The 27803-nt window shown below is 44.1% G+C and overlaps 1 protein-coding gene and 1 pseudogene across 1 annotated transcript in view; one reads left to right on the top strand and one right to left on the bottom strand.

Moving 5' to 3' along the window:
- The window catches only part of LOC147619841 (isocitrate dehydrogenase [NADP]-like), a 106247-nt gene that overhangs the window by 37464 nt on the left and 40980 nt on the right, over nucleotides 1-27803 (bottom strand). The window contains exons 3-7 of the mRNA XM_086825687.1: nucleotides 16387-16496; nucleotides 15718-15755; nucleotides 15562-15639; nucleotides 15353-15406; nucleotides 15173-15274 (exon numbers count right to left, since the gene is read on the bottom strand). Of these exons, the coding sequence (XP_086681813.1) occupies nucleotides 15173-15274; nucleotides 15353-15406; nucleotides 15562-15639; nucleotides 15718-15755; nucleotides 16387-16496 (382 nt within the window). The remainder of the gene's footprint in view (nucleotides 1-15172; nucleotides 15275-15352; nucleotides 15407-15561; nucleotides 15640-15717; nucleotides 15756-16386; nucleotides 16497-27803) is intronic.
- LOC147619842 (uncharacterized) lies at nucleotides 141-3982 on the top strand (annotated as a pseudogene).

Below are 27803 nucleotides of genomic sequence, written 5' to 3' on the forward strand. Positions count from 1 at the left end.
ATGAGCCCTCTTCATACTATCATAGTACATACTTCAAGAGTCAAGACTTGTCACTGACGTTTGTCGAATGTTCAATTTTCTGTCCAATGTCGGCCTCTTCAACCTCTAACGAAGTTCTGTCTAAATCGCCCTTTTTACAAATGGGCCGAAACAAGTGTCCGGAGTGGCAATATGTGACCCAAGTGAAGGCCCTTGGGAAAGAGCAATTCACCTATAAATGCAATTATTGCCCTCATCAATGGGATGGAGGCCCGCCCTTCTATAGAGATGGTAGAGTGGTGATTATGGAGAGGCGCTCTTCATGACGGCGCGAGACCTATGGGACTACACTCAAAGTTGCTTACGCATTCGGGCACACATGTTGGGCTTGGTTGGCCATGGTGTGGAACCTTGCGCAAATGTATCAGAATAGGTTAAAGATGTTTGTAGGAGGTTGCATGCAGACAGTCGTAGCAATGTTCATGGCCGAGAGGCTTTTGTGGATGCTTTGGTGGATGATTTGGGTGGAGATGTATCTCAGGGTGCAGAGTCCGCATCAATGGGCACACCAAGGTGGTTCCAAACGTAGTGAACGATACGTTTAGTACGTTTGGAAAACATGCTGAAAAGATTCCAAACGTAGTGAACGCTGCCCCCGATATATACATATATATGTATACAAAATTTATAGTTAACTTATAAAATTTTAAAATATGAAGTTTGAAGATTCATAATGAATATTAAAACACTTACTAATACTATACAACCTTTAGTCTCAATTTTGTGGGAGGGAGAAATGAAAATGAAATGAAATGTTATATTAACGTCTTCAAAAGGCCATAATGACCTATGAGACCAAAAAGTTACATCATGGTGGATCTGATACAATGTCTGGATAAAAAAACCAGAAAATGAAAAATAAAGATGATACTACTGGCACCTAGAAAATGAAACTGGAACTGGAAGGTAAATAGAAACCCTTATAGGGTGTGAATATAGTGAGGGGGGGGGGGGGGGGGGGGTACGTTATGGAGGTGAGTGGAGTACAGTGAGAGACTTGAGCATGTGCGGGAGAGAGAGAGAGAGAGAGAGAGAGAGAGAGAATTAAGCGCCACATAGAGACGCCCGCAGGAGAGGACTTGAGCGCTGCACAGAGACGCCACACGCACGTAAGGAAAAGCGAAAAAAAAACCGACATTGACTTGCGTCCGTTTTTTTAACCTATAAAATCAAAAGTGCACGCAACTATGGGACACACAGGGAAGTACACAAGTTAGCGACAATGCAAATATTGGGTCATCATGTAAGAAGAGAAAGTTGTCTAAAGGGAAGGGCGATTCGGCAAATGCATGGAATGTACAAGCACGAAAGCAAGCAACCATTGCAGTGCGCAGATTCTTTTATGCAGAGGACATTTCCCATTGGAAAGTGAGGAGTCCTTATTTTTTGGAGATGGTGAAGGCAATTGCACATGCCGATCCTTCGTATGTGCCTCCATCTTACCATTGCTTACGCACCATTGAGTTAGTGGATGAGGTCAAATGCATTGATCATGAGATCATGGGTGTGTGCGAGAAATGGAAACAATATGGATGCACCATTGTTTCTGATGGATGGTCACACACTAGGCGCAAGCCTATCATAAATTTTCTTGCATGCTCCATTCATTTGTATTCCTAAAATCTGGACACATCTAGGGAGTTCAAGTCTGGGGAGTTTATTTTCCAGCATTTAAAGCAGATTATCATTGAGGTTGGCCCAGCAAATGTTGTGCAGGTATGCATGGATAACGCATTGAATTGCGTTCGGGCTGGGCAATTAGTTGAACAAGAGTGGCCGACCACTTTCTACACTACATGTGCATGCCATTGCTTGGACCTCTTGTTTGAGGACATTGGCAAAATTTCTTGGGTTGCGAAAGTGCTAAACCAAGCAACTCAAGCTGTCATATTTGTCACAAGAAAGTCCACAGTGTTGGCATTGTTTAGAAAACTCAGCAAGGACGACTTGGTGAAGCCTTCTGCAACTCGGTTTGCATACTTTTTTATTATGCTGGTTACTCTCTTAGATGAGAGATGTATGCAGGGTGTGCGCAAGGTGATGATTGATGATGAATTTGTAAAAATGAAGGCATCAAAGATCCCTCATGCAATTGTGTCAAATCCCCATAGGATCGCCTCGTAGAACGCTCCTAGTACAAGACTCGAAACCTGCAAAAAAAAACCAAGCAACGTGAAGGGGTTGCAGGCTTGACTCACCTCCCAACCTTGACAACCGTGGGCAAGCCCACATGTCTTGGCTGTCCCCACCGAGCCACGAGCTGAGCTATCTAGTTGGACACGCCGACCAATCTCTACCTCGTGACGTCCCATACCACCACGAAGCTACCCTCGTCGGCCTTGGCTGCATAAAGGAGGTGCACATCTGCACTAGATCTAGGCTCCTGACCATGGAGCTCTCACAAAGACACACGAAACTCTATGAACCATTGACTAACCTTGGCCACCCTTTTATAGGCTCTTGGCCGGTCATTGAGCGTCCATACTTGGGCGCCCTTCCGTCCATACTTGGGTGCCCGCTCATTAGTCTATCCCTAGCCCAACTCGCCAATTAGCCTACCTAGCTCCAAGCTTCCCCAAGCCTCGAAGCTAGTCTTGTGTGCGTGTAGCACACGGTAGATACACACTGTGCACATGACATACTCCCCTTCCTCTAAGAGCTGACTCCTGAGCTCACTAAAAAGCCAGGGTAATCCCTCTGAAGAGTAGTCAATGTCTCCCATGTAGTGTCCTCCTCAAAACGATCCTTCCACTTGATCTTGTATTCCGTGATAAGTGTATTACGCAATCGTCTTGCACGAAAACCAAGAATCTTTTCCGGTTCGTGTGGAACAAATGTCATGTCCTCGACATCTATGATTTCTTGAGGAGTAACTAACTGGTTTGTTCCACCCAGTACTTCCTTAAGTCTACTGACATGAAATACGGGATGAACTTTCTCATGAGAAGGCAAATCCAGTTGATATGCGACTAAACCAATCCGTCGTGTAATACGAAATGGTCCACAGTATCTAGGGGATAATTTCTTTGATCGACCTGTCCGTAAAGTCTCGAAATCTTTCGGAACTCGCAAATACACCATCGTTCCTTCAGAGAACTCTCTGGGTGAACGATGTCTATTAGAATAAAATATGTCTCTGTCTTGAGTACTTCTAATAGATTCCTTTGCAACTTGTAACATTTCTTGCATATCTTGCAAAAAATTACGCCCTGCATCATGCTTAAGTTTTGAAAATCCCACTGTAACAAGTGATCTAGGTTAAAAACCATACATAAGCATGAAAGGACTAAAACCTGTACTCGTATGCTTAGTACTATTATATGCAAATTCTAACATAGGAAGATAATCCTTTATCTTCCTCCCATGAACTCTGTCTTTTGGAGACATATGCAGCACGAAACATATTCTCCAAAATCTGATTAACTCTTTTAGCCTGGCCATCAAATTGAGGATGATCTGAGGAACTCAAATTCAAAGTTGTTTCCAACTTTTCAAAAACAAGCCTCCAAAAGTCACTTGTAAACTTAGAGTCCCTATCACTGACTATGTCCTACGGTAACCCGTTTCAGTCTAAACAATTGCTCGATAAATTGCCTTGCTAATTGCATAGCTATAATGGTCTTCCGTGTCGGTAAAAATCTAGCCATTTTTGTTAAGCGATCCACCACAACCCAAATAGAATCATGGCCTTGACGTGTTCTTGGCAATCCAGTAATAAAATCCATGGAAATACTTTCCCATTTATTACCTGGAATTTACAAAGGATGCAACATCCCAACCTGTCTAAAGCATTCAACTTTATTTGCTTGACAAACCTGACACTTGCGGACGTAATCTTCTACATACCCTTTCATCTTTCGCTAATAAAAAGTGTGTTTCACTAAAGCTAATGTCTTGTGTATCCCAGGCTATCCAGCAGAAGGAGCATCATGACACTCCTTAAGAACCTTGGACCTAATGTTCGGGATTTGTGGTACACAAATTTTGTCATTACGGAATAGTAAACCATTCTGAATCATCCACTGACCTCGTGCAGCCTGAATGGTAGGCTGCTCAGTCACCGAGTGTTGTTCAATCAATGAGCTCCCATCCTGGATCTTCTGCCAATATGGACCAAAATAACTATCAGTCTTGCAAAGCCCTCTCAATGACTGAAATAAGTCAGTAGAAATCTCAATGAACGACAAAGTATTCACCTCTCTAATTCGACTAAGCGTATCTACGACACTATTCATGGATCCCTTTCATGAACGACAAAGTATTCACCTCTCTAATTCGACTAAGCGCATCTACGATACTATTCATGGACCCCTTTCAATAAAGAATCAAGAAATCAAAATCTTGCATTAACTCAACCCATCGGGCTTTCCTTCCTCTCAAATCATCTGCATCACACACATACTTGATTGACTGATGATCAGTCAATACCACAAACTTGGAGCCATATAAATAATGTCTCCAAACCTTGAGAGCGTGAATGACAGCATAAAGCTCCTTCTCAAGGGTTGGCCAACGAGATTGAGTGTCCTCTAGCTTTTTACTCTCGAAAGCAATAGGTCTATCATCTTGGAATAGAGCAGCCCCCCGATTGCATAATCACTGGCATCAATTTCAAGAATATAAGACCGACTAGGATCGGGTAATGCTAAGATAGGTGCTTCCTTGACTTTATCTTTCAAAAGTCTCAAGGCCATATCCAGATCATTATTCCAAGTGATAGGCTGATTCGACTTACATCTTCAACAAGTCGGTCATCGGTAGTGTGAGCTGAGAGCATAGTCACAAGGAACGGGGGACGGGGACGGGACGAGGGACGGCCATAAGTAGGAAACGGGCACAGGGGAGGAAATGGCACTCAAAAAATACTTTTTTTTTAAGTTTTTCTACTCTACACTTATTCTACTTTGGAAGTACATCAAAATGAGCACAAATTTACATAAAATGGTAAGCTTTTGAGTCATATTAACAAAATACGCCAATCAAAGAGTGAAGGCGTTGACGGTTAATTGTATTAATAATTAAGTAGATACAAAATGAGAGAAAGAAAGAAAGAAAGTTGTATTAACGTCTACTAGAGAGAAAGAAAGAAAGAAAGAAAGTTGTATTAACGTCTACCAGAGAGAAAGAAAGAAAGAAAGAAAGATTTTATTAACGTCTTCCAAAAGACCGAACTCGGCCTATGAGCCAAATCGGTGTACCTGTATGGAGTATCCTCTGTCATCCCAATAAAATGAAAAAGTACTGAACTAAAAAAGCTGAATCTGGGTGTGCAATAAGTACAATGAGTGGGGGAGGGGATGGAGCTCTACTACTAGGAGAATGCAAAGCTATATGCATGGAGTATACAATTATGATATGCAACCTAGCTAGCTCCATCCTGTACCATACTGGGGGTATAAAATGGTATACATCAATGAAGGGGAGAGAGAGAGAGAGAGAGAGAGAGAGAGAGAGCCTAGAGGCCTAGAGGCTTGGAAGTTGGAAGACTCAAGAGACTTGAGGGGGAGAGAGAGAGAGAGAGAGAGAGAGAGAGAGTCTAGATAGTAGAGAGTAGGGCCTTGTGTGAGAGGCTTGGAAGTTGGAAGTTACTAAGTTAGAAGAAGCTTGAGGGAGAGAGACTAGAGAGAGAGAGTTACTTGAACTTTGAAAACTTGAAGGGGTGTGTGTGTGCTTGTAGCCTTGTAGCCTTGTTCTTATATAGATATTAGATAGGCAAGAGAGAGAGGCAAGGGCCAAGCCTCAAGGGCCAAGACCCAAGGCCCCAAGGCTCAAGCCTAAAGGCCAAACCTCAAGGCAAGAGAGAGGCAAGGCCCAAGACCCAAGCCTCAAAGGCTCAAGGCGGCCCCAAACGGCTAGAAACAGCCAAGGCAAACGGCTAGAAACGGCCCCACAAACGGCTAGAAACGGGCAAAAGAAACCAATCTAACTGCACAGAATGGCTCCCTGTCGTGCCCCACAGTCATCCCCGTTCCTACTGCCGTCCCTTCATCGTCCCTTGTGAGGGACGCCTCCAGGGGACGTCCAACCGTCCCCTGCCGTCCCCGTTCCTGAACCGTCCCGACTCGGCGTCCCTCCATTCCAACAGTCCGTCCCTTCTGTCCCCTGTGACAGCACAGATTTCCGAAGAAAAACAACAAAACCAAGAAAAGAACGAAGTTGTTTCACAGTCTGCGGTATAGGCCAAGCGAGAACCTTTTGAACTCGGTCATAGTCAATGTTCAACCCGTCTCTAGTGATCTTGTGTCCCAAGTAAATGCTTTCTATCATAAAAAACTCACATTTACTTAATTTAGCATATAGTCGATCTGTCTTAAAATAGTTAACATAACTGTGGGGTGTCTAACGTGATCCTCAAGAGTACGACTATATATTAAAATATCATCCAAGAACACAACCACAAATTTTTCCAAATGTTCACGAAGAAGATCATTCATCATTTGCTGGAAAGTAGCTAGAGCATTGGTTAACCCAAAAGGTAATACGAGAAACTCGTAATGGCCATACCTAGTCTGAAAGGCGGTTCTTTCGACATGCCTTTCATGAATACATATCTGGTGATAGCCAATACGTAAATCTATCTTTGTGAAATACTTCGCTCCGGCTAACCGGTCAATCAGGTCACCTCATCTAGGGAGAGGATAACGGTTCTTGATTGGCAGCTTGTTCAATCTCTTGTAATCTATACACATTCTCCAGGTGTTGTCCTTCTTTCTCCTAAGTAACACAGGCGCACCCCAAGGTGATTTACTTGGATGGATCCCTAATAATAACTCTACATGCTCTAGATGCATAATATAGCACTCCAGAGTATCTTCGTAGTCCTGAATCTGGATCTGTAGCTTCTCCACCTTTAAATCCCATACTTGCCGACCCGCAAGTAGGCGTACCTCATAGGTATGATCGCTAGGTGTTGTGTCAAGACCCAATTTCTGCACAAGTTTGTAATTGACAAAGTTGTGTAAGCTGCCAGGGTCCAGAAGAATGTGGATTCTATGGCCATTCACTTCTCCATAAACTCAGAGAAGATCATGCAAGCCAAAAACTTTAGAGTTGAACAGACAATCAGAACATAAACTAGGGCGAGAAAGTACAGTAACTGAAGTACCTGTCAAAGACAACTGGTTGGCTGCCTTTGGCTTGGGTCCTGCGTTGGTCTTTGCACCCTTCTTCTTCGGGCACTCGTTACGCATTTGTCCTTTTTCTTTGTAGATGAAACAACGTCCCTCCTCCTTGAGCTTCAAAGCCGTGAGGAGACGGTTTTTCTTTACTGGTGTCGAAGTAGAATTCTTTGAAGGTCGGTCCGAAGACTTTCCGTCTGTCGTGTTAGCCATCGCGGAGAACTTCCTTTTGTGCTTGTTCCCCTACTCGGTCACGGGTTTAGATTTGGAAGAGACCATTGTATCGTCATAAATACGAGCAGAATGAATGGCCTCGTCCAAAGTTTTGCATTTGTTGTTTTTAACTTGTAAACGGTATGAGTCGGGTAAACCGGCTACGAAGAAACCCAAAAGAGTAGTGGAAACCATCTTCATAGCTTTCATCTGTAGGTCTCTAAATTTCTGGAGGTAGACCTCATAAGTGAGGTTCTACGAGGTCATGGTCAAACTGGCAAACTGAGCAACGATATCATAGTCATCCTCTTTCTTGAGGAATTCTTTCTTAAAGACTGCTTCGAACTGTGCCCACGTTGTTGGTTTAGGTTTGAGTTCTTTCCACCAAAGCAAATTGCTTGAGAGGAAACCTGCTGCTAACTCAATCTTTTTTCCATCGTCATATGGATGAAATTGGAAATGGACTTGCCACTTATGTAGCCAAGTGTCCACAATCTCCTTGGTACGCTGCTTTTGCTCGCCCCCAAACTGTTCCAGAGTAATGTTGGGGCCTAAAGCAGAGGCCAAGATATCCATACCCGAAAGAGTAGATAGGATAGTGGTCAATAAAGAGATGGAGTTCTATAAAGCCTGCATCTGCGTGGCGACTTGTGCTTGACGTTCCGAGAAAGAAGCTTCGAAAGCAACTTTAAACTCTTGAAAATCAGATTTTGAAACAAAATCCTCGAAAAGATTGCCATCGGTGGTTTCTGTAGACGGCAGGTCTTCACGTTCGGGAATGGGTTTCGTCTCCGATTCTTGGGTTGACATCTTGAAGAGGGCAAGATGAGAGAAAAGCTTGGCCTTGTATACGGAAGAGTACTAGAGAGCTTGAGGAGATGTGTGGCAAGAAGCCTTCTTGAGGGGAATTTTATAGGCTTTCCCAAAAGCATGTGTAGCTTTAAAACTTTGCTTTTGTGTTTATATATATATACTTTTTTTTTTAAAACACTCATGAAGCAGGTTTTTTAAACCTTTTAGCCTAGGTTCAAAACACCAAAAGCAAGGCATGGGTTTTTTTTTTATTTTTACAAAAGCTACAAATATAAAAAAAACCTGCCACTCGTCGAATGCTTTTCGAGTTTTTTCTACAACAATCCTTAGCGCCGACTTCAGCGTTGCTGTACGTGCCCGCTTGCAAGCGTACACCTACCTGCCTGGCGTACCAACCCGCCTCCTTGCGTGTACCAGTCCACCTGTCTGTGTGTAACGCGATTGAAGTTGCTGTTTGCGTATACGTGCATATACCTGCGTACACCCACGTATACTTGCCTGCGCATACCTGCGAATGACTGGGCCAAGGCGCTTTCGGCTGGCTTCTTCCCTCGTAAGGGCTGCACAGCCACTCAAGCACCACAAATCCAGTCACAGCCATAAAACTTCCTCTCTCTCTCTCTCTCTTTTAGACTTCGCTTTTTTTTTTTCACACACGTTGCTTTTGTTTTTTTTGACCTACGGGTTTAAAAAACCATCTATTCACAAGCGTGTTTTTTTTTTTAACAAGAGAAAGCATATGTTCTTTTTACTTCTTTGCTTTGTGGGTGTTTATATATATATATATATATATATATATATAGAAAAAAAAACACACAAAAGCAAAGTTTTACAGCTACACATGCTTTTGGGGAAGCCTATAAAATTCCCCCTAGAGAAGGCTTCTTGCCACACATCTCCTCAAGCTCTCTAGCACTCTTCCTTGTACAAGGCCAAGCTTTTCTCTCGTCTTGCCCTCTTCAAGATGTCGACCCAAGAATCCTAGATGGAGCCCATTCCCGAACGTGAAGACTTGCTGACTACAGAAGCCATCGATGGCGATCTTTTCGACGATTTTGTTTCAAAATCTGATTTTCAAGAGTTTAAAGTTGCTTTCGAAGCTTCTTTCTCGCAACGTCAAGCACAAGTCGCCACGCAGATGCAGGCTTTACAGAACTCCATCTCTTTATTGACCACTACCCTATCTACTCTTTCCGGTATGGATACCTTGGCATCTGCTTTAGGCCCCAACATTACTCCGAAACAGTTTGGGGGCGAGCAAAAGCAGCGTACCAAGGAGATTGTGGACACTTGGCTACATAAGTGGCAAGTCCATTTCCAATTTCATCCATATGATGATGGAAAAAAGATTCAGTTAGCAACAGATTTCCTCTCAAGCAATTTGCTTTGGTGGAAAGAACTCAAATCTAAGGCACAGTTCCAAGCAATCTTTAAGAAAGAATTCCTCAAGAAAGAGGATGACTATGATATCGTTGACTATGATATCGTTGCTCAGTTTGCCAGTTTGACCATGACCTTGCAGAATCTCACTTATGAGGTCTACCTCCAGAAATTTAGAGACTTATAGATGAAAGCTACGAAGATGGTTTCCACTACTCTTTTGGGTTTCTTCGTAGCCGGTTTACCCGACTCGTACCGTTTACAGGTTAAAAACAACAAAGGCAAAACTTTGGACGAGGCCATTCATTCCGCTCGTATTTATGACGATACAATGGTCTCTTCCAAATCTAAACCCGTGACCAAGTAGGGAAACAAGCATAAAAGAAAGTTCTCCGCAACGATGGCTAGCACGACAGAAGGAAAGTCTTCGGACCAACCTTCAAAGAATTCTACTTCGACACCAGTAAAGAAAAACCGTCTACTCAAGGCTTTGAAGCTCAAGAAGGAGGGACGTTGTTACATCTGCGAAGAAAAAGGACATATACATAACGAGTGCCCGAAAAAGAAGGGTGCAAAGACCAACGCAAGACCCAAGCCGAAGGCAGCTAACCAGTTGTCTTTAACAGGTACTTCACTCACTCAACTTTCTCGCCCTAGTTCATGTTCTGAAAAAGAAATAACTCTCCAAAGCCTAAGTTGTTGTCATGATACCCCTATGTCCCATATAAGGTGGGACATGGCATTCTTCCATTAACTTTGGTCTCAAATCCTTGGTCACACATAAACAAGTTTGCATCATAAGAAACCGTTCCTCGATGACATAAGAGATCACCAAGTCTCCATTCTGCAATCTATCCCAAATGTCCTTGAAATCGTCACCTGTTGCATAAAGATCTTTCATCATAGTGAAGTCCAAATGATATCCCATAGAAACTGCATGGGTCATGGGTCTTCGAGATAGAGCATCTGCTACCTTGTTGTCTTTCCCATGGGTATGCATAATCTGAAAATGAAATTGGGCTAAATAACTAGCCCATCTTATATGTTTTCCTAATATCTTAGGTTGGAACATAAAATATCTAAGGCTTTGATGATTTGTCTTGATAACAAACTCAACACCCATAAGATAGTGCTTACAAATCTTTAAAGCATGAATGATAGCCATCAATTCTTTCTCGTAAGTAGGTGCAGTCTTTCACCTCCTTGAAGTCTTGGACTCCCATAGGCCATAGCATGGCCCTCTTGGTTCAAGACTGCTCTAATGCAATCTCCTGAAACATCGCATTCTACCACGAATGGCTTTGATAAATCTAGAACAATCAAAACCAGTCCTTTGCTAGCATAAAACTTTAGTGCTTCAAAGGATTCTTTTTCAGCTTTGGCCCATCGGAATCCCATGGCTTTCTTTGTCAAATCATGTAGTGGACTTGCTACCACGGCAAACCACTTGATGAACTTCCTGTAATAAGAGCATAAGCCAAGGAAACTTTGAACTGCATGCACACTTGTCAACTCTGGCCATTCCATAATAGCCTTGCCTTTATCTGGATCCATCGTGACCCCTTCCTTGGACACTATATGGCCCAAGTAGTGAATCTTTGACAAAAAGAACTCACTCTTCTTGCCATTCACATACAATTTGTACTTGCACAATTCTTGAAATACTATGTCCAAGTGCTTTCAATGATCTCCTTTGTTCTTTGAATGCACAATAATATCAAGAAAAAAAAAAGTAGCTGCAAACTTTCTATGTGCTCGAAATATTCTTTCCATCATTCCGTTGAAAGTAGCCGGGGCATTGGTAATACCAATAGGCATCACCAAATACTCATAGAGTCCAAAGGTTGTCCTGAATGCAGTCTTGTGAATGTCCTCTGGAACAATCCTAACTTAATGGTAACGACTCTCCAAGTCGATCCTGCTAAAGATAGTGGCTCCATCCAATCTATCTAGGATGTCATCGATCTTGGGAATAGGAAACATGTTCTTTACAATGATCCTGTTAAGAGCCCTGTAATCAATACACATATGCCAAGAACCATCCTTTTTCTGAACCAAAAAGACTAGGGAGCAAAAAGGTGATGAGCTACGTCGAATTAAATCCTTTTCCAAAAGCTCGGTCACTTGCTTCATAATCTCTGTTGAGCCTGACTCACTCGATAAGGAGGTCTACTAGGAGGTGAGCTTCCTGGCATGATGTCAATCTGATGATCTTCCGGTCTCTCTCGAGGTAGCTCTCCTGGAAGAGTATCTGCAAAACAATCTCCATACTTCTTAAGGAAATCTTTCCTTTCATAATCAAGAGTTAAGAGTGACTCATCACCCTCAGATTCCTTAGGATCTCTTATATATATCAAGTACCAGGAAATAGATTGCTTTAGGAACTTGTACATGACTAATGAGTGGAATGGAATTCCCCTCAACTCCTACATTAAAAGTTACATTTTTGCCTTTAAAAGGAAACCTAATCTTGTTTCCAGCCCAATGAATGGTCGGGTCTATCTTCTATGCCAGGGCATACCCAAAATCACATCACAATGGCCAACTTTGCCAACAACAAAGTTCTCATGATCCACCTAGTCTCCAATCTGTAAGTGAAGCTTTCCTAAAATAGGAGTCACCTCGGATGACATTCCTTCAAAACCGGCACCTGCTGTCATAGGAGTTCCGAACCTATCCAGAGGGAGGTTCATGGCGTCAACCACTCATGGATGAATGCAGTGGTGGATTGCACCACTATCGAAGTGGATGGTTTGCCACTTTGTCCCAAGCTTCGAAAAGTTGCCTCTTCTCTGGTGGTGTGTCATCTTGATGTTAGAGTTCTTTAGGTAATGCATTACTTTGGGACAGTTTGGCTTCTTGATTTTGTCTATCAAGACATTTTGCAGCCATGTGTCCTTTCTTTCCACATTGGAAACATTTGCCTTCTTTGAGATATTCTTCGAGTCGCTTGCGGGATAGCTTCTTTTGGTACAATGGGGGTTTATCCTCATTCTTGTTCTTCTTTTCTCGTGGCTCGTTCCTTGCTTGAGATCCTCCTTTGAACCTCTTCTTTTGAGACGAGTCTCGATTCTCATTCTTTGATTTGCCCACCATCTAATGCATATGTAGAGATTCAGCTTGCAAGGCTGTCTTGGGCTTCTTCCAAGGTTTTAGGTCCTGCCATATAAACTACTTGCATAAGCTTTGGTTGCAATCCATTGACAAACTTACACATTTCCATCAATGATGGGATGGGAGTATACTTCAATGAGACGGCTGAAAAATTATTAAGCTATGTTGCCACGCTTTCTCCAACCTTTTGCTTTACCTCATCCCATTCCTTTTGCACATCTGCCTCGAAATTTGAGAGAAGGGATTTCTTGTTGAACATGGTTTTGAAGTCGGTCCATGAAGTAGGCTCAGTTCCATCTTGTACCACTTTTAGCCACCAATTCAAGGCGGCATCCTTCAAATGCATTTGGACCATGCGGAGTTTGGACTTTTCGGAGAAGTCCTCTCCTCCAAAGGCAGCGTCAAACTGTTTGATGAAGGATAGGGCTTTCTGGGTGTCCCACTTTCCATAGAAGGTATCAAATTTTACACTTTTCTCTCCCGGCTTGAAGTCCACTTTGCTGGTTGAAGGCTCCTTTGCTTCTTCTCTTTTGCTAGGCCCGAGAAAGCTGCATCTGATAGAGCGGGTCTAGGGGTAACTTCTCTCTGTCCTCCATGAGCGATGAATCGGGTGGCTTTGGATTCTTCTCCAATGGTAACCCCTTTACCTCGTAAATAAGCTTTGGCAGCTTCCACACCTTCAGCTTCAACGGCCTAGTCTTTGATAAAGTCTTCGAACATCTGAGCTCTTCTGTAGTCTTGTTCCTTCTTGGCTCTCCAAGCTAGCAACTCTTCAAGGTCGGGCTGAGGTCGATGTCAAGGCTAATTGGACTGGTCCCATTTGCTGTGTTTAGTAGTATGACTTGTTGTATATTTAGAGCACACACATCTTTATGAACTCTACAGGGTGTTACTTTTTATAAATAGCTCATCAGAAATTGATTGTAGTTGGGATGGCTCGATATCTTGGTCTACTTTGACTGAGAGGGGCTACTCTCACCTTGTACTAATGGATCTGGATATAACTAATGTCGAGCTGACCACGAAGATGACCCACAAGAGTTTTACACCGGGCTAGTCATGAAATCCAATGAATCAAACTAACATTCCCAAATATCCACAAGGCTCTCTATACTCAATCCAGACAAAGACAATCCCTGGAGTGGTCACACCCAAAATAATGAGTAAGTATCTCCACAAGGTAATTCCCATCCTTAGGGGTTTAGAAAGGCTGGCGATGCTCAAGTGATACACAGGTGGAGACAGGCGGCGCAGATGGCAGAAGCGACACAGGCAAAGGCAGCGCACAGAGGGTGGAATAGTGGCGGAAGTTGGCGCTACAAGGGCGGTTGCCGCAGGCGGAGGTGGAGACGGGTGGCGTGAAGAAGTAGAGAGGGAGGATGACAACAATGCTTCTTCAACGAGTTCGCTTTTGTTTTACTTGCTTTTGCTTTACCTCTTGGCTTTTGTTTTATTTTTCTTGCTTTTGCTTTTGCTTTGCGTCTTTGCTTTTGTTTTATTAAATATTAATAATAGTCAAAGTTCTTGATTTGTGTTTTTACAATCTTCAGAGCCTTGCTTTTTGGCCCTGGAGTTGCTTTTTGAAAAAGCGGCTTTTAGCTTTTTGATCCAATTTGATGTCCTCTTTCCAATGGTGCACTCAGCTTTTTGGTCAACAAAGTTTGACTTTTGCTTTTTCTTGCTTTTTGACCAAGATTGATGCTTTTTCCAATGCCAACATTAGGAACCCTGTTTCCATGTGTCCATCATCCTATCCATGTGGCCGGGCATGAGTTCTATCATGTGAAAAGAGCTTGGAGGACCAAATAGTTACAATTACACAATCATACAGTTGCATGTTAAAACAAGGCATTTCTTTATTCCAAGGTGGCTTACAATGATGGATGCCATCCACACATGCAAAATCAGCCACCTATACAAACAGCAACAAGGAAAGGTTAGCATCTGCCAAGGAGGAAAAACTGGCATCTGCAGCCCCATGCATATTAGATCAGCCACCTATACACACAGCAAGCCCAGATGAATTAAGCATCGGGGTTCATTTGGCTGTGTAGATGCCATATGGCCTGCTAACGCTGGGACAGAAATTGTCAGGCACTTGTACCAGCTGTTTTCTTGAGCTGAACCCTGTTTGCCTGAAGTTGCTGCTGCTTGACACTGAGTGTAACATTAATTAGGTCAGCTATGTCTGACCAGAACGCACAAAAGGAATATCTTGTACTTCCAACATACCCTGGCCCATCTTTGGTCCCTATGGCAGTATACTTCTCACAGCACAGCATCCACATGAGAGAAATTGTGAATATAATTCAACATGCACTGTAGATGATTTTGTGTTGCCATCAAGAATAAATACATTTCACAAACACAGACCTTTAGATGATAAAAAGTCCGATAACTTTGTGTCCCTAACTAAAGGATTCTGATTGAATACATGATAAAATTCAACCAAAGGGTAGTGAAAGCAGCCAAGAAGGTTTTCAATCCCTACTCACCAAAAACAAGTTTCAGCTTTCCCGGGCCTTTGATAACAGTATCAGTAGCACGATACTGGTCTCCATAAGCATGTCTCCCGATACAAATAGGCTTTGTCCATCCTGGTGAAACAAAAAATCACCATGTCTTGGTGGAAAAAGAACTCTTCTTGATGCCAGAATCATGTAAAATAAACTTGCCTGGAATCAGCCTGGGGACATTTTTGCAAATAATGGGCTCACGGAACACAGTCCCTGTAAAAGGTAACTCCATAGATTTGGCATTCAAAGAGACACTGTTGAACTATCTTTTACTCCAAATTCCCCTCCTCGCTGCTCGTTGACACCAAAACTCCTACTTAAACTACTTAAACACACTACAACAAAATTGCATATCTAAAAATTGATACCATTCAAGATGTTACGAATAGTCCCATTTGGACTCTTCCACATTGCTTTGAGACTAAATTCTTTGACACGACCCTCGTCTGCAGAAAGGTAGCTCATTGTAAAAATAGATAGTCAATTTTGTGACATTAACAACTGCAAACTATCAAACAGCTCACCAGGTGTGATTGTTGCACATTTTACAGCTACATTATACCTGTAGCACAAGTCAACATTCAGAGAAAAAAGTCAACCTTTAATCACAAAAAAGTCCAATCAAAAGTTTGTGAGTGTGCATGCGTGCATTGGAGGAAGAGGGAAGAAGGAAAAAAGGGAAGAGACGAATGGCCGGGTGGGGGGAAGGGGGGCGGCGGGGCGGGGGGGCAATGATTCTGCTGGCCATTAAAACATAACAGACATGTTTTTCAGTGTGTGTCCTTCTTACCTTATTCCCTTTCATTTCAGTTATCTTCCTGCTATTTAACTAACTACCTAAATCTCTTAACGCTTCCCACAGTTTGAAAGTTAATGGCTCAGATCATGTTCAAATTTGTTGTTCAAATCACATCATCATACAGAACCAATGCACTGAGTTTCTGTAACTCTCAAAAGACAGATAGACTTGACCGTGGCAGCACTTAAAATGCTCAGAAGTTAAAAGGCAACAGACGTAGATGTCGACTCTTTATCAAAAGTTTCCTGTTTTAATGCTTCAAGGCATGCACAGCCAATGCACTGAGTTTCTTCAAATATCTCCCAGAAAAAGATGTATAAAAAAAGAATGAGTTCATCAAATGCAGCCCACAAAGTCCAAGTTAACACATGTAACATTATCACCAGGTACTTACTTAAGGGTGGCCTCTGCACTTTCAACAGTTACTGAATCATTTGTGGCATCACGATTGAGAATCCCAAGATCAAAATATTTCAGATCAAGGTCCACGAAAGGAAGTATCAACTGTCCAAAAGAAAAGAATTACAGACTATCAATACCTTTAAAAATGTATTGTGCCTAACACTTGATAGTGATTCTAACTAACATAAACATGGTTGTCAGGTTCCCTTAAAAGTGATTTTATTTGACGTTAAAAATTCCAAATTTATCGAAGGTAACAACATAACTCTTCACGTACTAAGCAAAATTGCCCCATAGTTGCATGCAGTACTTATAAATAATTCATCCCTTATCATACATTCTATCACAATCCTTACGAATACAAAAAGAATTTAGTGTGCCTTAACTTCCCTTTCCTTCTTCCTCCTACTTTCGTTATACAGCATGCTGCTCCATCTTGCCATTGTGCAAACGTGATCACCGAGCAAGCCACTCATCGTGCATGCTTCCCTCTCACTTCGGTATAGAGGACAATTAATGCATCTTACTTCACTAGACATGGGGAAGATGTAAGCATGGGAGATGGACAGCAGTATGGAAGACTTGGGAGCTTTGTATTTTCCCAGGATTTGCAACCTATGGGTGCAAGCTCTGGCAAGAAGCAAAGCTTGGGATTCCCGCAGGAAAGAGAGGTTAGATGCAGCTGTTGCAAGGTTCTTTTATCATGATCATGTAGCATTCAATGTTGCCAGGTCCCCATATTTTATTGAAATGGTCCACGAGATTGCAGAGTATGGCCCAACATACAAGCCTCCTTCCTATGACACTACGCACCACCTTGTTGCAAAAGGAAAAAGTTGCAATTGAATGTGATTTAGAATCTGTGCATGAAAGTTGGGCAAAGAATGGTGTGTCACTTATTACAGATGGTTGGAGTGACACTCGAAAAAGGTCCATTCATGGCATGGTTGCTTATTCTCGAGGAAGAATGCAATTCATTTCCTCACATGATGCCTCTGGGACTGGAAAAACTGCAGATCATCTTGTGGAAGAGGAGGCCCAAGGTATTGAGAAAGTTGGCCCACAAAATGTTATTCAGTTCTTAGCTGATGGTGAGGCAACAAAAGAGCAATTGGTCTAAAGCTTGAAGACAGGTATCTGCATATCACATTTAGTCCATGGTTTGCTCATTGTTTGAGCAACTTACTGAAGGATATTGGCAACTTGCCATGGGTTCAAAACCATCAGTTTATTTTGAATGAATTCCGCAAGAGATCGCCCAAAAAGGATCTCTTGAAGAACTCGGAGACACACTTTGGATATAACTTTCTCATGATAAAGAGGTTATCCAAAGTGAACTTGTCTTTGAAGCAGTTGTATGCAATGAGTGGATGGGATGGACTCTTTCTCGGTCAAGAGCCAGCATAGAGGTTGCGAGAACCATACAAGACTTCACATTTTGGGATGAAGTCAGCACTATCAATACTGTGATGATGAAGCCGATCATGCGCTTGATGCGGATTGCAGATGGACGAGAGCCATGCATTGGCAAGGTTTATGAGGGGGATGACCGAATGATCGAGAAAATAGGGGAAATGGGCTTGTCTGATAAGAAATATGCAGAGGTTCGAGAATTATGTAAAGCACGATGGAATGATTATCATTCTCCCATGCATGTTGCTGCGTATGTCTTGGATCCCGAGGTTCCAAGGATGTGGACAAGAGGCCAATAATGAGGTGATGGAGTTGCGCGCGACAGTGCTTTCTAGGCAAGTTCGTGATGACGATAAACGAAGGTTAGTGAAAGACCAACTTGGATTTTATCGCAACAAGTTGGGAAGGTTTGGATCAGCCGATGCAAAGAGAGACAAGTTTAAGATTGGGGTTGCTTTATGGTGGAAGGATTATGGGGCTCGTAAACCAGAGCTTCAATCATTGGCAGTAAGGATCTTGTCTCAAGGTGCAAGCTCCTCTCCGATTAAGCAACTATGGAGTGTGTTTGGCCATGTTGCATCCAAGAAGAGGAACCAATTTGGGACAAAACAAGTCAACGACTTGATTTTTGCAAGTGCTAATTTGCGCTAGCTTGGTGATATGGCTTCTCCCAAACCAGAGAAGTTTATATTTCTTGATGAGGAGTCCTCGGATGATGAGGAGACACATGGACTTGCAGATCCTAGTCAAGATGGGGTTGAAGCTTTGGATGGTGCAAATGTTGGTCTCGATCATATGGCTTTCTTGAATGACATAGATAATAGTCTCCTTGAAGGCATCACTGGCAGTAGCCATGCATGATCTATCTCCTTACTATTTGCATGTCACTTTGAGGCTTGGACTTTGGACTTAGGTTGTTTCTTCTATCTAGGCCGTGCGTCACATTTTGTGTCTTTTGTCATTTATGTCATGTATGATGTGGACTAATTTATTTTGAACTCTGAGATCTATTAGTATCTATTCGCAAATTGTGTGGTGCACTATGTTTTAGTGTCTCTCTGATTTGGTTATATCTAAACTTCTGCAAATTCTATAGATATGTCTTTTTGTTTTAAGGTTGCATAATACGGGTTTCTAAAATGAGCAATGTATGTTCAGATTTACTATCATTTCTAGGAATTATCTAGGTCGTTCCCCCTTTCTGTCCCCCTTTGGTCCGTTCCCATTCCCCTATTGGGGCTTTTGTTCCATTCTTGTTCCCGTTTCGTTGCTACTACGCCTATGGCATCTAATGCTTGTGGCAAATGGCATGGTCCTATGGCGTCCCACTCAAGAATCCGCGTACTTGTGCTTTATCTCTTCTAGTCTTGTACTAGCAAGATGCATCCATGTGGATTGGACGTAGGAATGGATTGGCCTTCCCTGGAAGATACTCAATCATGCCACCGAGTTGCTGGAAAATATGGCTCCAGAGGTGCTCCCAAACACTCCACTGCACACTTGGCATTGTTTGAAGCCACGCAATGTTTGATGATCAATGCGAACCTCAAAATTGTTAAATAATAGTGATTATGTAACATGCAGTGGAAGTATTCGTAATTGAGGATCCTGTCACACAAATGTTCGCACCGTCTTCTGTATCCTGAGTTTCACGAGTTTAGCAATCCACTTTAAGACTTCAAACTTTAAGAGATTGAGAGAGAGAGAGAGAGAGATGGAAATTGTACACCGTATGGGGTCCCGAATTCCCACTGACTAGCCCCCTATCCTGTTACCGGAATAGTATTTGCTTTATTACTTTGAAGAGACTGACGGTAGACTGACCATAAGCCAAACGCAAGATCTCTAAAGACCAAGAGTCAGGCTGAACTGTACACGGCAGTAGAAGCACCAATGATGTCCAATCTCCAGCCTATGCACTCTTTCCAATGGAATGAGGGAAGGCTACAAATCTGAGGTTGAGGTAGGGGCTGTTTGGGACTGTTCTATGCTGAGTTTTACCTTCACCAATTGGCTGTAGCAAAACGATGAAGAAATGAATGCTGAAAACTGGTTGAATGCAAAAAATGCAAGGTTTATTGATGGTTGAATGCTGTAGACTACTGCGTTTTGCTGATGGAGGGCTGGATGCACATGCGTTGATGCTCCTATGGCTGTAGAATGAAAGGCTTCTCCAAAACGCTGGATGCTGAGGTGAAGGCTGAAGACTGAAACACTGAAGCGCTTGATGCTGATGGCTAAGATGATATGATATGAATAAGCAAAGCAAGCCTATTTATACTTATACTGAGGGCTAGTCGGTTGGCACTAAATGCTGGCCGACTGGATATAAAATGCTACACGACTGATAAATGGTGTTAAATGCTGAAAATTGTGGAAAAATTGCCAGATAAATCCTAATAAATATTCTAAGGCTACCATATGCTATTTCAAGGCTTCTACAATGATCTATATGCAATGGATGAAAGATATGCAATATGCAGAGTGCTTTCTAATGCAAACCCTAAGGTTTCTACTCACTCTACATGCATGAATGCGTCTCTTCAAGTGGGTTAAGGGACTTGGACAGACTGACTAACTGTCTACGGCTGAGAATGACCTACGTAGCTCGTGCCTGACTTATCCTGGACTGAGGATTACAATGGGGTCACGGCGTACGACAAATATCATCCTAAAAGGAGCTAATACTGTACAATGTTGCACTGATGATGATGAGCCAGCTTGTCACCATGCACTACAGTGCAGAGTGCATGTGACAGATTAATGTGGGAATAAACAAGTGCTAGGTGGTTGAGTAAACTAGCACTGAATGTAGATCTTCAAATGTGTGTGAACAACCGCGACTATGTATAAGTCTCTTGTATGGGAACGGCCTCTTAAAAGGCATAGGTGGTGGCATCATACTGTGGAATCATATTTAGCATATGTGGTGGCATCACATCTAGCATATGCTTTAGAATATGTAATGAGGTCTCTCCTATAAAAAGGACCTACTTCTATAATGAATTCATGCTTTCCACTACATCTTGTACTTCCTCAATCCCTTTAATATTGTGCTGATTATCTTGTTGCTTATCATCTCTACCCCTCTTCTCCCCACTAGTGTGGTTGCACTCAAGGCACTAGTCAACATTTGGTATCAGAGCCAAAGCTGTGCAGCCAGCACCACCGCCACCTTGCGCCTGCACTCGCAGCTGACTCTCTACCGCGCGTTGCCGCCATCCTACCCAGTTGTTGTCGCCATGTGCCGCCACCACTCCAGAGCCAACTGCCGTCGTCTCAGAGCCGCCCGCTGCCATCCCAACGCCAGTCACCGCCCTCTGCCGCCGTCTCTCAGGGCTGCCGCCGCCCTGCCCAGCTGCCACCACTCCAAAGCCAGCTATCGCCATCTCAAAGCTGCCCACCGCCATCCCAACACCCTCTGCCACCGTCTCAGAGCCACCCGCCACCAGTCGTCTCACTGTTCCAAAGCCCGCTGCCTGCTGGTCAACCCGCATCTGCCCGCATCAGGTGGAGCTTCTGCCAAGCAATCCACTGCGGCCCAGTTGTCACCTGCGTGCGTCTCCTCTGCTCAATTCCAGCCTGGCCTCGCGTCCCTTGTGTGTGTTTAAGGGAAAGAGGGAGACACAAATCAGCTCACACCAGCATCTTGTTCACAGAGGTACAAGCAATTTTTTGGGACTTTCTTTTTCATACATTATTTGTCAAGTTCAAGACCTCTATGCTGCATATTTGGAGATTCTTATTCGTAAGGGGAGGTTTTCTAAGGTGGAAGCATCCATAGGCACTCTTGTTCCTGTGCAATACTCCCACAATCTTGTTTTAGCTCATTCAAGTGCACACCCTATTTATGGATAAGATCTCTGATAGAATTTCATGCTCAAGTGCTCGTTGAAGCTTTCGCCCCCACCCCCTCCCCGCTCTCGTGACTGCCTCTCCCCGCCTGCTCGCACCCCCCCCTCCGCGCCCCTGTATTTCTCGCGCCCCCCGCCCTCCCTTCCACGCCCGTCGCCTTCTGCCCACCTGCCCCGTTTCCTTCGTGCCTCCCGCTTCCCCCCCTTCCTCCACGTCCCCCCCCCCCCCCCCGCCTGCCCCCGCCCTCCCCCCCCTTTTGCGCTTCCCCCGCCCCCCCACCCCTTCATTCCCCGCTGCCCCCCCCCCCCCCCCCCCCCCCCCCCCCCCCCTCGTTCCCCGCTTTCCCTGCCCCCCCCCCCTTTTCGAGCTTTCCCCGCCTCCCCCTTTCGTTCCCCGCTGCCCCCCCCCCCTTTTTTTTCTCTTTTTTTTTCTTTTTTTTTTCTCCGCCTCTGCCTTCCGTCCCCCCCCCTCTATTTTTTCCCCTTCCCCTTTGTCTTCCGCCCCTTCCCCTCTGTCTTCCGCCCCTCCCCCTCTTTCCCCTCCCCGCTCCGCCTTTTTTGTGCAGCTCGGTTCTCTCAGTTCTTGCAGGACCCTCTGTTTTTCGCTTCGCCCTCGACTCAGCTTCAGACTCTGATGGAGGTTCCTCCCGCCCCACCTCAAAGGGACTCTTCCGCAGCCCCCTCGCCCGCCCGTGAGGATACCCCCATCAAAAGGGTGATGAGCTAGGCTGAATCAACCCCTTTTTCAACAACTCATGTACCTGGCTCATAATTTCCTCTTGTTGGGCTGCACTAACACGGTACGGCGGTCTATTTGGTGGGATACTCCCCGGAATTAGATAAATAGCATGATCTTTTGGCCTTTCCAGAAGAAGTTCTCCTAGCAATGACTCGGAAAAACAATCCTGGAACTCCCGTAAGAAATCAGTCCTGTCTTTATCTAACATAGACAAATTAGATTTAGACTCATCATCTTTTGCATCCTTTACAGAAACTAAGTACGCGGGAAGATGCTTTTTCATTACTGATAAAATGGCCGAAGCCGATACAATAGGAACATATTCCCCTTTAAGCCTTCATCCAAAATATGCTCTTTCCCTCTATGATGTACGTATCCACCACCGCATGTACTCTATGGCACCATGGCATACCCAACAAAACATCACCCCCATCAAGTGGCATGATAAAGAACTCCTCACTGTCCACATAACCCTACACATGAGGCCTCAGCTTCCCAATAATAGAGGTAATGGGTTCTGCATGCCCAGGACAAAAGCCATATTAGCCTCATACAAAGGCCCCATCTCCTCTGCGCGGAACCCCAATCTGCTTGCCAAATGTGGTGAGATAAAGTTGGCTCTAGCACCTGTGTCAAAGAAAATCAAGGCATTCTGATCTCTCACTTTGCCCCATGCCCTGCACAACTCAGTCTCTTCACCACCTCGCTGTTCCCCAACAAGATCAGGAACTAACCCTGCAGAAGGCTTTGGTTTCTTAGACTTGGGCTCCCCTTTAGTGTCAGAGTCCTTTTGGGACTTACGCTTGGGACAATTAAAAGACATATGTCCTCCTCAGTACAGAAAAAGCACTTCCTAGCATCAATCAAAGCCTGTCTCTCCTCAGGAGTTCGCTTGGGCATTGGTAACTTCTTATACCGCTTCTCTATAGACCCTTTTGCATCACACAAAGCATGCCCTGACTTTTCAGATTTCTTGCTTGTGCTTTTACTTCCTTTAAATCCAGATGAGACTCCAGTAAGTAACGCATTTACCGTCATAGCATTCTCTATCATCTGCGACATATTCGTTACTCGAGTCTTTATGCAATAGTCACGCACTTCCTTGGGCAGCCCACAACAATACTTCTCAACCTACTCAGACAAAGGCACTGCACGATAAGAAGTAACTAGGAGTAAAGCTTTCCAAAACTTCTTATTATAATCCTCAAGATTTTCACACTTCGATGCATCCAACTTGTGCCATGCTGTCATTACATCCACCTCAAAAATAGATGTGAGATGTGAGCCACACGGAAGAGAACACCTATTTAAACTGTATCCAAGTAGATGGTGCTATGCCCTGCAAAAGAAGAGTGGACCACCACTGCAATGCATTGCCCTTGAGAAAAGTAGTAGCTTTTCTCACCTTAGAGGATTCCGTGTAATTTCCACCAGAAAAAGCAGCATCAAACTGCTATAAAAAGGTAAGTGCCTTTAGCTTGTCTTTGGCCCCGCTGAATGTGTCAAATTTCACTGCAGCTCCCCCTTCCTTATAATCCTTCGCCTTACCCATAGGCGTTAAATTATCGTAAGGAAGTGGCCTCACAAGATTGCTAGCCCCTGCATTCATGCCCATCATAGGCTCAACATTGCCAATTCCCACACCTGGCATACCATGTATTCCTGTTAATCCCCCCATGTTTCCAAACATACCACTATGCATACTCGGCTGCATGCCCCCATACATGTTTCCTTGCATTCCAGGCTGCATGCCCCCATACATATTCCCCTGCATACCAAGCTGAAAATTAGCTCCAAAATTCCCTTGCATTCCCATGCCTCCTTGAGGGTAACTCCCAGTCATAGATTGGAACACGGAACCACCGCCAAAACAGCTTGGATGCATAGGTGGCTGTCCAAAAAAGAAACTCTGTGGGTTTGCACCATAAGTGTTCTGCATGTTAGGAAACGGTCCAAAAGCAAGATCCTGTGGGAAGGCACCACTATTGCCCTGAGGTGGGTTCCTAGAACGCTCTTTCTTCTTCTTCTTCTTAGGATCAGAAGGGGCTCTCATGAATTCAGCAAACTTCTCACTTTGTGTGAGCTGCATAAACACATCCACTGCCTGTCATGACCCTGTGACAGTGGAACAGCACAAGTGTGGGCATGGTGGTTAGTGAGCAAGATAAATATTTAATGATTCACATTTGGGTTCCTGGACAAATAGAAATATGGTGGACATCCTCAAGTGTGAAGGGGGACCAAGGACATTAATATTTTTAATGTTTTAACCTTGGGTGGCCCCTAGGCATAAGTGACCCTTAGGAAGTTTGATAAACTTTAGAAAGGGGCCACTAGGATATTTTTGGGAAAAAGGAGCAACTCCACTTTGGGAGTTACACACCTCTCTTCTCTCTCCCTCTCTTGCTTTTGGAGGAGTCGTGGAAGCTAGTTGCAGAGAGTGTATTTTTGCTGGTTTTTGCTGCGTACAGAACATGACGTACAGACCACGTGGCTGCAGGCCGTACAGACCTGGTGACTGCACGCCGTACAGACCTGGTGGCAGCTGGTTCAGGTGGCGCTGGCGACCAGGATACGGACAGCAGGCGGCTGCTGGTTCAGGCGGCTGCTGTGCAGGTGCTGACCTGTACGGTACAGGGGCTGCAAGCGGATACTGTACAGAACAGTACGGTCGCTGCCATCTAACGCACGCGGATATTGTACAGAACAGTACAGTCGCAGCCATCTGACGCAGGCGGGTACGATTACTGCAGATTCTTCTAACACAGGCGGCTGCACGTACAGTACTGTACGGACGAGTACATCCAGGTACTACAGACCTGTACGGACAAGTACATACGACTACAGACCTGTTCAGTCCTGAACAATTGCAGGCGGCGCTTTATCAGAGTATAGTTGGTGCATCAGTCAGGCAGCTGCAGGGAGAAAAGTACAGACAGTCTGTTGCAAGTACAAACTGGTACAGTCAGTCCCTCTGGTACAGAACCACGCATAAAAATTGGTAAGCTCTGAACATATCAATCTTTCTTTCTTTCCACTGGCTTATGTCTGCTACAGAGTTGTGTCATCTGGCCCCTTGTGAGAGGAGGGGTATGGCAATTTGAAGGGTGGAAACAGAGATTGGACAGTGGATGTGTATTTGAACTGAGTTGAAACCATGTTCATGGAACAGCCAGATGTGTGCTCAAGGCTGCCTTGCTGAATTGTCTTGGTTGACTAGAGGGAAGCACAGTGTGTTGCTTTTGTGGGACACAGATCTGTGTGTGAATCCTCTGTGCTAAGAGGTCTTGAGGGCTGCCAGATTGGACATGCAAGTTTACTCTCCTGGACTGGCTTTGTTATACTCAGTTATACATTTCATTGAATTTGAATAAAGAAATACCGAAAGAGGCGCCAAGCTTTGGGGCCAACAGGTGTCGATTTCCTTTCAGTTTTGGGGCATTCTAGCTCCTGTTAATTTGTTATTCATTTGGACTACAAATGACTGCTAGTCTACCGCACTTTGGTTTCTACCAGAGGCCAGTTTCAAGGTTCCGTTGCCGGGACCCATCATCAACTTTCTTAAGGGGGTGAGCTCGTGGTTGTCTCAAGGAAAGTCATTGCTGAAAAATTCAGCAACATGTCAGACACAGAAGACGAATATTTTTATGATGAAGAGGAAGAGCAAGAGACCTCTCTTGAGAGAAATGAATCTGAGGATATTCTTGCAGGAGAACAGGCTGCAGATGATGCACAATATGAGGATGTAACACAGCCAGAAGACATGCCTAGTAAAGAGGAAGATGATGCTCAGTTTAAAAATCGTAAGGCAAGAGTAATGGATGTGTTTATGCAGCTCACTCAAAGTGAGAAGTTTCCTGAATTTATGAGATCCCGATCTGAGCCTGAAAAGAAGAAGAAGAAAGTGCGTTCTAAGAACCCACCTCAGGGCAACAGTGGTGCCTTCCCACAGGATCCTTCTTTTGGACAGTTTCCGAACATGCAACATACTTTTGGTGCCAACTCACAGAGTTCCTTTTTCAGAGCCAATCTATTCCTCAGCAGTCTATGCATCTAGGTTATTTTGGTGGTGGCTCTGTGTTCCAATCCATGACTAGGGATTATCCTCAGGGAGGCATGGGTATTCTAGGGAATTTTGGAGCTAGTTTTCAGCCTAGTATGCAAGGGAATATGTATGGTGGTATGCAGTCCGGAATGCAAGGAAACATGTTTGGGGGCATGCAGCCCGGGATGCAAGCCAACATGTATGGGGGCATGCAGCCCGGTATGCATAGTGGTATGTTTGGAAACATGGCTGGAATGTATGGAATGCCAGGTGTGGGAATTGGTAATGTTGACCCTATCATGGGCATGAATGCCGGGGGTAGCAATCTTGTGAAGCCACTTCCTTACGATAATCTAACGCCTATGGGTAAGGCGAAGGATTATAAGGAAGGGGGAGCTGCTGTGAAATTTGACACATTCAGTGGGGCCAAAGATAAGCTAAGGCACTTACCTTTTTACAGCAGTTTGATGCTGCTTTTTCTGGTGGAAATTACACGGAGTCCTCTAAGGTAAGAAAAGCTGCGACTTTTCTCAAGGGCAATGCATTGCAGTGGTGGTCCACTCTTCTTTTACAGGGAATAGCACCATCTACTTGGGTACAGTTTAAGCAGGTGTTCTCTTCCGTATGACTCACATCTACTTTTGAGGTGGATGTAATGACAGCATGGCACAAGTTGGATGCATCAAAGTGTGAAAATCTTGAGGATTATAATAAGAAGTTTTGGGAAGCTTTACTCCCAGTTACTTCTTATCGTGCAGTGCCTTTGTCTAAGCACGTGGAGAAGTATTGTTGTGGGCTGCCTAAGGAAGTGCGTGACTATTGCATAAAGACTTGAGTAACAAATATGTCACAGATGATAGAGAATGCTATGACAGCAAATGCGTTACTCACTGGGGTCTCATCTGGATTTAAAGGAAGTAAAAGTTCAAGCAAGAAATCTGAAAAGTCAGGGCATGCTTCGCGTGATGCAAAAGGGTCTACAGAGAAGCGGTATAACAAGTTACCAATGCCCAAGAGAACTCCTGAGGAGAGACAGGCTTTGATAGATGCTCGGAAATGTTTTTACTGTACAGAGGAGAGACATATGTCTTTTAATTGTCCCAAGCGTAAGTCGCAAAAGGACTCTGACACTAAAGGGGAGCCCAAGTCAAAGAAACCAAAACCTTCTGAAGGGTTAGTTCCTGATCTTGTTCGGGAACAGCCAGGTGGTGAAGAGACTAAGTTGTGCACGGCATGGGGCAAAGTGAGAGATCAAAATGCCTTGATTTTCTTTGACACAGGTGCTAGAGCCAACTTTATTTCACCGGATTTGGCTGGCCGATTGGGGATCCGTGCAGAGGAGATGGGGCCTTTGTATG

The sequence above is a fragment of the Cibotium barometz genome, chromosome 32 (genome assembly GCF_041138505.1).
Source record: "Cibotium barometz isolate CiBa-2024 chromosome 32, ASM4113850v1, whole genome shotgun sequence".
Lineage (NCBI taxonomy): Eukaryota > Viridiplantae > Streptophyta > Polypodiopsida > Cyatheales > Cibotiaceae > Cibotium > Cibotium barometz.